The 9,230-nt window shown below is 44.7% G+C and overlaps 1 protein-coding gene across 1 annotated transcript; it reads right to left on the reverse strand.

The window, feature by feature from the left end:
* Positions 1-6,607: 6,607 nt before the first annotated feature.
* On the reverse strand, positions 6,608-8,149 carry CH25H (cholesterol 25-hydroxylase). The gene has a single exon (XM_069239908.1). It carries the CDS (start codon positions 8,093-8,095, stop codon positions 7,259-7,261), a length of 837 nt encoding a protein of 278 aa, XP_069096009.1. The 5' UTR covers positions 8,096-8,149; the 3' UTR covers positions 6,608-7,258.
* Positions 8,150-9,230: the final 1,081 nt, after the last annotated feature.

Genomic DNA, 9,230 nt, shown 5'->3' on the forward strand with positions numbered 1-9,230 from the left:
ACAGAGGAATCTTCTGCTTCCAGCAAGTGAGAGCTGTTTGACAGCTCTCACTTGCTGGAACCATAGTGTTTGCTCTGACTTGGTAGGAGCTATCAAAGCTCCCACCAAGTCTGAGCAAACAGCTATGTCCCGGGAGTGGGCACCCCGGGACATAGCAGGAGCCTGCTCCAGGGTTGGTGGTCCCAGGGGCAATTATTGGCACCACAAGTGGGCTATGTGGCCCCCTCCAACCTGTCAATTAGTCCTGGGGAGGTAGTGGTCCTCAGGGCCTGGGGTCCACAATAGACCCCCATCTTCTTTAAATTTAGCCCCAGGGAGGTGGTGGTCCCTGGGGCCCCCTGCATTTAATTAGATGCCAGCCCCATGGAGGTGGTGGTTCCCAGGGCTGTAAGGGGCCAAGCAGACCCGCATTTAATTAGATGTTAGACCCAGGGAGGTGGTGGTCCCTGGGGCTGTGGGGGGTTAGAGGTCCCCCCACATTTGACTATATCTTTTACCCTGGGGAGGTGGCATTGCCGAGGGGGGCTGGGTTCCCCCTGCATTTAATTAGTTCTTAGCCCTAGGGAGGTGGATGTCCCTGGGGCTTCAGGTAGGGCAGAGTGACCCCCCGCATTTCATATTTAATACTGGTTGGCCCCAGCAAGGTGGCAGTCACTGGGACTGGGGGAGTGGTGTGTGCCCCCCACATTTGATTATATCTTCTGCCCCAGGGAGGTATTGGGGACTTCAGGGGTGCCGCTTGGCCACCCGTATTTAATACTGTTTGGGCAGGTGGTCTGAGTCCATGCACCAGACCCCTCTCTCCTGCCCTACAATGTCCGATGTGCTGCCACAGCCCCCTCCCACCTACCCTTCATGATCCGTTATGCTGCATCTTTCGCTCATGTCTCTCCAATATGGCCAGCTTGTTGCCTTTACCTCTTTCCCCTCTGTTGTCAATGTGCATGGCCCTGGCCCCTTACTACTGCTTTTCATGGTCTGTTGTGCCACTGCCATCCTGCTTGCCCTGTGTGATGTATTGTGCTGCTGCAACCCCTGACGCTTGTCCTGTAAGGTCAGTCTGTTGCCCCTGCCCATCTACCTCCTGTCCTCAACTATCTGACTACATGTCCCTACCTCAATTTTCCTGCTGTCCATCATCCAATGTAAAATACTTGTCAACAATTTGAACTTGGTAAGAGGGAGATTTTGAAAACAAAACCTGAAGAATTGATTTTCCCCATTGACATACATTTCAAAAGATGATATTTTAAGCAGGAGGCAGATAAAATAAAGCCCTTTTGGGCTTAAAAACCTCGGGAGTCCCCTGCCCGAATTGGGTCTGTTGGAATGTATGGTTGTACTGTCTATGCCTCTTCCTTCTGCCCTCAATGGTCTGTTATATTGTCACAGTCTCTCTTGCCTGTCCTGCATGGTTTGTTTGTTGCACCTTCCCCCATTTTCTGCTGTCCTCCAAGGTCCATAGTGGTATCACTGCCCCTACCACTTGCCCACATGATCAACTTGTTTCCTCTACTCCCCCCTCCTTGCCCTCAGTTATCAGAGTGTGTGCCCCTGACCTCTGCCTCCCCACAATATTTTAATGAACAACTACATTGCTAACATTCTATATGTATGACAAAAGTGTGACATTTCTGACACTGACTTGATGTAACCAAAACTTTAATACTTAAAGCATTTCCCTTAGAAATTATAAAAATGAGAGGGTCTTATTCCCATTGAAGTTATAGTCAATGCCTTAAAAAACTAAAATGAGGACATATTTTCTAAGTTCTCAAATAGTGACAAGCCACTTTTAAATTATTTGCTATCTTTATTTTTTTATCCAGTTAATCACTTACTACAGTATCCTCAGTAGAATATGCCTTCGGTTTTGCACTTCAATTCCATCAAAATGGTATTCAGATGTGCTACACTTTTGGTATAAATGCTGAATGTTAGCACTCTAGTTGCACATTATAACTCTGTAGAGACGCTGCTGGTCACTAGAAAGTTAACTGACAGTCTGCTGCTGGTTTTGAAAAGTGCATGTGGCAGTTTGCATGTCAGTATATATTAATGAAATTGAAGAGGAAGATATTTGCGAACTCACTTGAAACATGTCCTAATTTTTCTTTCTACAGCACTAACCATAATTTTCAATGACAAAATTAACCCCTTAATTTTGTTCCTTTCTAAATGTATTGTTTTAGGTTTTCTAGTTTGATTTAATCAAGATGGCTTCAGGTGTGCCACGCTTTTGCCATAACTCAGTCTGTAAGTGTTCTAGTTGTTCTTTAGAACACTCTGGGAGGCTGTAGTAGAACGCAAGGAAATCAACTGACAGGCTGCTCCTGTTGGAAGTACATGTTTTACTAATCATGTCAGACTCTATTCTCATATGCCTGCGAAAAGATTGTATGAATTTACATAAAAAATGCTCTCATTTTAGCTTATGGAACAACATCCACAGCCTTTATAGGAAAATCGTGAGAAAAAAGTTGTCTATCAAACATGATTCATGAAATCTAAGCAGAATGCTTTTTTGGACCTCAGAGGGCTGCCAGCACTTCCTGGTTGAGGTGCTGACAGTCAATCAGATCTAACCATGATATCTGTGCTTAGCCTTCGCCAATATATCTATATTTATTTTTCCTTTAATAATTCTAAAACTAGTGAACAGAGTTACACCCAATAACAAAAAGCACAATCTGTGCATCAAGATCTAGCTTCCTGCTAAATGTGGTGTAATTCCATTCAGCGAATTAGGAAGTAGAGGTGTCTAAAGACCTTATGGGAAAATGCATGTGGAAAACGCATTTTGGGACCCCCATTTTTCTCGCCCTCCCGTTCCCCAATTGGCATAGCAAGCGCCAGTAGGTAATAACATATATATATGTTTGTGTGTGTGTATATACATATATATATATATATATATATATATATATATATATATATATATATATATACACACACACACACACTATATATACATTTACATATAAAAATATATATATATATACATATATATATATATATATATATATATATATATATATATATGTATATATATATATATATACACAAGCACACACATATATATTTCTATATAGATATTACCTTGTGGTGGTCGCCACTAGGTAGTTATAGTTAGGACCTAGTTTCTAAAGAAAAAGCATTTCTTGTATTGCAAACAACTTTGATGCCATTTGACAATTATACACAAAGATTTCCAAAAAATAAAACAGTGGTCATTTCATCTGCTGTCTGGAAAGTTTGGGGGTGATCCGTCAAGTGAAGGCCAAGAAAAAGGGGGCGGTCCCAAAACGCTTTTTTGTCATTCATTTTTCTATTGAGATTTTTAACATTGAAGGAGCCCAAAAAACTGGACGGAATTACACCAAATTTGGCAGAAAGTTAACTCTTGTTCCAGAAAGTGTCCTTTTTGTTACTTGGTGTAAATCTGTTCAGTAGTTTAAAAGAAATTAAAGAAAATCCAAACTTGTATATATATAAGGATGCGAAGGGTCCACGAACCCTCCCGATCTCGTGCTTAGATCTGATTGGCTGGCAACACTTAAACAAGTAAGTGTTAGCAGCCATGTTGGGAGTCGGCTGAAGCACAGTCCCAGAAAAAAAGTGTAAAAAAAACTCAAAGGGGCCAGGATAAAGTCACCCTGACCCCTTAGCTCTGGTTCCGAGGTCCCAAAGAGGTCCCCAGAGCTAAAAAAAAACATTTTTTTTTTATTTTCTCCACGATTCGCAGCAAATCTACAGATTCAAATTTAAAAAAACAAGCTCAGGCTCCTGCGCTTGTTTAACTGTAGTCCCAGGGTGGGCCAAGTCCCACAGGCATTCATATTTTAATGTGGGGGGCCACCTGCCCCTGCTGCCCCAGGGACTGCCACCTCCCTGGGGCAAATAAAATGATGTGTGCAGGGGGCAACCAAGGACCATCACCTCCACTGGGCTATTTAAAAAATTAAATGCAAGGGGGCACACAGCTCCCCAAAGCCCAGGCTCTGCCACCTCCCCAGGGCTATAATTAAAATGGATGAGGGGCTAACCGCCCCCCACAGCCCCAGGGACCACCACCTTCCTAGGGCTATATTTAAATAGTGCGGGCCGCATGGCCTGCCCTTCAGTCCCGGGGACTACTACCTCCCTGGTGCTATAGTAAAACGAAAGATAGGGGGTCCATTTTAGACCCCCGGAGCCCCAGTGATCACCACCTCCCTGGGGCTATGCTTGTTGGAGGGGTGCCACACGGCCCCCCTCATGGAGCAACTGATGGCCCTGGGGTCCACCACCCCCCAGTTCGGCTACTGTGATGTCTCAGGGTGGCCACCCCCAGGACATAGCTATTTGCTTTTGCATGGTGGAAGCTTTGACAGCTCCCACCAAGAAAAAGCAAACAATGGGCTAGATTTAGAAGAAAGTGGTGCAGCTGCTTTGATGTGCAACTTTTCTTGCACCCCCCTGCACTCCCCTAACGCCTCCATATGTGGGCAGAATTAACAATACAGCCCACCATGGCACACATTTGGACAAGAGCATCATAATTTAGGACACTACTGTGGCACTTTGCAGGCTCAGAGCCTTAAATTGTGGCTCTATGCCTGAAAAGTAAAAGGAGGCTCATTAAAAGTTATGGGCGCGTCATTTTAATGCCTGCCTAAGGCAAGCATTAAAAATTATGCTAAAAATGGTGCATTGAAATGTTGTAAATTTCACTGCACCATTTTTATGGACCTCCCTGCGTGGGAACGCCCCCCTTGCACACATTATGCCTGGTGCAGGCATAATGTGGCCTAAGGGGTTACAAGGTGGTGGGGGCATGCATTGCACCAATTTGTAAATATGACGAAGGAGAATGGCCTCCTTAATGCCACATTAGCGACAGAAATAATTATGCTGGTGTGGTGCTAAGAGGCGCTAGGGCCTTGTAAATTGGGCCCAAGTCTGCTTTCTGCAAGAGAGAGCTGTCAAACAGCTCTCCCTTGCAGAAAGAAGAGTTTCATTTGTCTTCCCTGCACGCACATATGTGTGCAGGGAAAACAGATGAAAACATTGCTTCCACATGCAGGGAACTACTACTTAAAGCAGCTCCCTGCTTGTGAAAGCACTGCCGGCTCCCACAGGACATGGGGAGCAGGCTACGACCACAGGGGACTTGAGGCTCCCCTCAGTGTTCTAGTCCAGGTGCGTCTGTGGTCATTTCCCTACTTTAGTTTATTTTAAATTGTAAAAGTTTAAGATTCATACTGAAAGGTGATGTCACTCTTTTTAATTGATAAATACATTTTTCTTTTCAATTTGTCCCGAAATATCTCATTCTAAGTATATCCTCCATCAAAACCTAAAAAACTCTATAACTCACGTTCTTGCCATGCACTGCTAATTACCCCAGATATTACAGCAATCATGACATTTTTATAACATCATTCATAATATCACTGTAACATTGATTGTAAAATTATTCATTAAAAAATTGTGCATGGTGGAGGCGTGAGTTATAGTTACTTTCGATAACTCTAACAAGTGAATTTCTATGGTTGATACCTTTGAAATGTGAGCCTAACTATAAAATCCCTGTAACCTTTGTTTTTTTTAATTATATATATATATTTATATGCTTCTCAGTATGGTTTATCTGCACACTGTACACAGAAGTATATTTTATATTTTATTATCTAAACAACAACATAAAGCCATTACTCCAATAACATATGTCTAAAATAGACCAGATCTACTGGATTTACCAGTGCTTGTTCTTGTTTTGAACCTACATCAGTTTTCTTTCTTATTAACACATTTTCGCCTGCTGCTCTATCACTTTTCTTTTTTGTTCATTTCATATTAAGGAACGGTTGTGTGTCCTACGTTTACTCCTGTTGGCATTTTCAGAATGCATTGTCTCTCTGTGACGGGATTCTCACCGCCAGTTACTACTTTGTACTTTAAACGAAAACGGAAGTCTATTTTTCGCTACTTTACTACCAGAAAAATGCAAGTGGCCAGGCGATTATGTCACACACTCAGGCAGTGATGCAATGGGACAATATCTACATTTTTCATCTGTCCTGAGGATCCTGCGGGCGCAGTTGTTAGTACTCTAATACCCTGCAGGGTAACGCAAAATCATGCTCCCCCCCGCCACTCCCACCCCCAAAGCCCCCCTCCACTCCCCCCACAGAACGTGACGAGGGGTCAAAAGTCTCCCATATCTTAGATATATTCCCTGGCCTTGTGCTGAATGGCTCCTCCTATGAATGGCCGGAGTCCGCTGGAGCGTTGCGCCCCCCCGCCCTCAACTCCATGCCCCCTGCGCCACGTCCCTCCTACAGTCCCGTTTCAGTAGTATAAAGAACAATATTTCGGTGTTCCGCTGAAATACTAGTAATAACACTTAAACCCGCATAGATGATATCACGTGACTCAATTACTGGTTTCTTTGTATTCAGATCTCCTCAAGTATTGCTGCAGTGGCTGTAGCGAGTTGAGCATTTTATACAGTGCCACATATGAAATGAGCTCATCAAGCCTCACAGCTACATTATTATTACCAGAAAACGTGTGGGTGTACAGGAACATGGGCCAAAACAAAAATATACCACCACATAAAAAGTGTAAGTTAATTAATAATTTTATAATCATAAATATATTAAAACATGATTTCAGCAGTCATGGCAACAATACGTTATTTTTTACAAAATTAATCTACGATACAAAAATGCAATAGGAGCTTTTTTCACAAACTCGGTGTGTGAAATACAGCAATAAATAAATCCAGCTTCACAAAAGCTAACACTTTCGATAGAGGAACTCTCAACTTTACTACGGTGTGATTTTTTTGAAACAACATGTTGAAATAAGCGGGTGCACACACTAAGTAAAACCTCCTGCTGTGTGTACATTTCACGCCGTTTGTTAGTGAACAAAGTTGAAGTGAAAATAGATAGTCAATATTAAATATCACCGTCCTACACTGTTATAAAAGTCACCTTAAATTTTAGAACGTCGACTGTTATTTCCGCAACACAGATCCAGTTTATTGTTCAATGTCCGTAATATTCTGCCCATCTCCTGTTACAACACGCCCATCGTCTAGCACGGGATGCCCTTTGCCAGGCAAAGGGTCGGCTGTTCACGTTTTGGCACAGGTTGCTCATTGACAGGCACGGGATGGTTGGTCTCTCCCTGGTAGAGGTTACTCATTCATTCCCTGTCAGAGGCTCCTCATTGTCCGTCAGAGATGTAAATTTACTGAGGCGAGATGTCACTCCTTTGGGTCTAGATCGACGAATGTCCCCAGGAGCTTGTCCCAATGGGTGAAATAAGGAGCGTAGTTGGACTTGAACCTCAAGTGATGGAGGTCATGGTGTGGCGGCCCCCCGCACAGCCCAAATGGCACAAGTCTGTGAGTGGACCACGGAAGATCATAACCCGAGTGATCTTCCACTGACAGCCAGATGTTGACAACAAAGAAGGCCATTTCCGTCAGAGGATGGCATTTCAGCAGCATTGGGCAGGCCCCTGCGAACAAGCCCAGCGACAGCGTCTCCCAGGCGCTGGAGTAGTGCGTGCTGAGGGCGAATGTGGCGGTGTGCTTATGGTGGAGCTTGTGGAAGGTCTTGTAGAGCCAGGGAACACGATGGTGCAGCACGTGCCACAGAAAGTACTGGAAGTCGAAGAGCAGGAGGCAGGCGGTGGTGTCCAGCAGCACTCCCAGCAGACCCGGGGCCACCGAGGGCAGGCTCACCGGCCTCCAGTACCAGTGGGCCACCGTCACTGGGAAGATGAAGACCACGTGGTTGTAGACTGTGTGCAGCACACATCCCAGCAGCACCCCCGCGGTGGGACTTCTTTGCGGCTGAATTTTGTAGCGCCTCAAAGACGGCACTTTGCTGGAGAGCAGATCTAGCGCTAGGAAGGGGATGCAGAAGAGCATATAGACCATGAAGGAGAAGAGCACCGGGAAGAAGGGGGACTTGAGCCAGCCCTCCTTGCCCCGCACCAGGTCCCAGAGCGGCTGGAGGAGCAGCGTGCTCCGCACCTCGTGGTGCGCGAGGCACAGGCGAGAGTCGGCGAGCCCCTGCTGCCAGCTGCAGTTCATCGTGGAAAGAATGAAGAGCGCCGTTGCGGGTTCATGATATTCATATGTATCCCTCCCACGTACTTTCCGAGCACGGTGATGAAATGAAAACAAAGCAAGCCAGAGGGAGGGAGCGAATTCACGCCCAGAGAAAAGTTCATTTTCACTTCCCATTTGGCAGCAGCGGGGAGACAGGAAGAGTAGAGACGGGAAATCCCAGGCTGCAAGTCTTCTTCATCCTCCGAGTCCACGACAAACAAAATTGTCCCATGTGGTGTTTCATTACATGTGACAACGTCCCGAAAATGTTATGCATGTCCCAGGCTGGTCACAGCATTTCACAGCCGAAAGTTTTCAGTTTGCAAGTGGTAACGCGTCCGTCTTAGATACTTTAATTAGTCCGGAACTCGTTTTTAGGCCAATTAATCTTTTGACCCTGATTGGAGACTTAATCAACATAGCAATCAATAGATCAATAACATCATCAATATTCACTATAGCAAATGATTCAATTTGGATAATGGCATAAGTAAGAATCAAATCACACCAAGACCTCTCAGTCATGAAAAACCACACAATATTTTGTAAGATTTATGATATTTAGGGCCTGATGTAGATAGGTTTCATATTGCGACTTGCAATTTGCGAGTCATAGCGACTCGCAAATTGCAACTCGCAATATGAAATGCAGAAAGGTGTCTCAGACACCTTCTGCGACTCGCTATGGGTTCGCAAAGACCCACCTCATGAATATTTATGAGGTGGGTCGCAGTTTGCGACCCCATAGCGAGTCTAGGCACTCACAGGGATGGTGGCCTGCTGGAGACAGCAGACCACCATGTCCGTGACTGCTTTCTCAATAAAGCAGTTTTTCTTTTTCTTTTTGCACCCCGTTTTCCTTAAAGGAAAACGAGCTGCAAAACGAAAAAATACCGAAACCATTTAGTTTCGTTTTTTTCAGAGTAGGCAGTGGTCCATAGGACCACTGCCTGCTCTGAAAAAATAATTTTTTTTGCATTCACAAAGGGGAAGGGGTCCCATGGGGTCCCCTTCCCTTTTGCGAATGAGTTACCATCCACTTCAAGTGGATGGTAACTGCGAGTTGGTTTGCGACCGCTTTCGTGGTCATAAAGCAACTCTACATCGCGCTGCGGTC

Source organism: Pleurodeles waltl, chromosome 6, assembly GCF_031143425.1.
Source record: "Pleurodeles waltl isolate 20211129_DDA chromosome 6, aPleWal1.hap1.20221129, whole genome shotgun sequence".
NCBI classification, from domain to species: Eukaryota; Metazoa; Chordata; class Amphibia; order Caudata; family Salamandridae; genus Pleurodeles; species Pleurodeles waltl.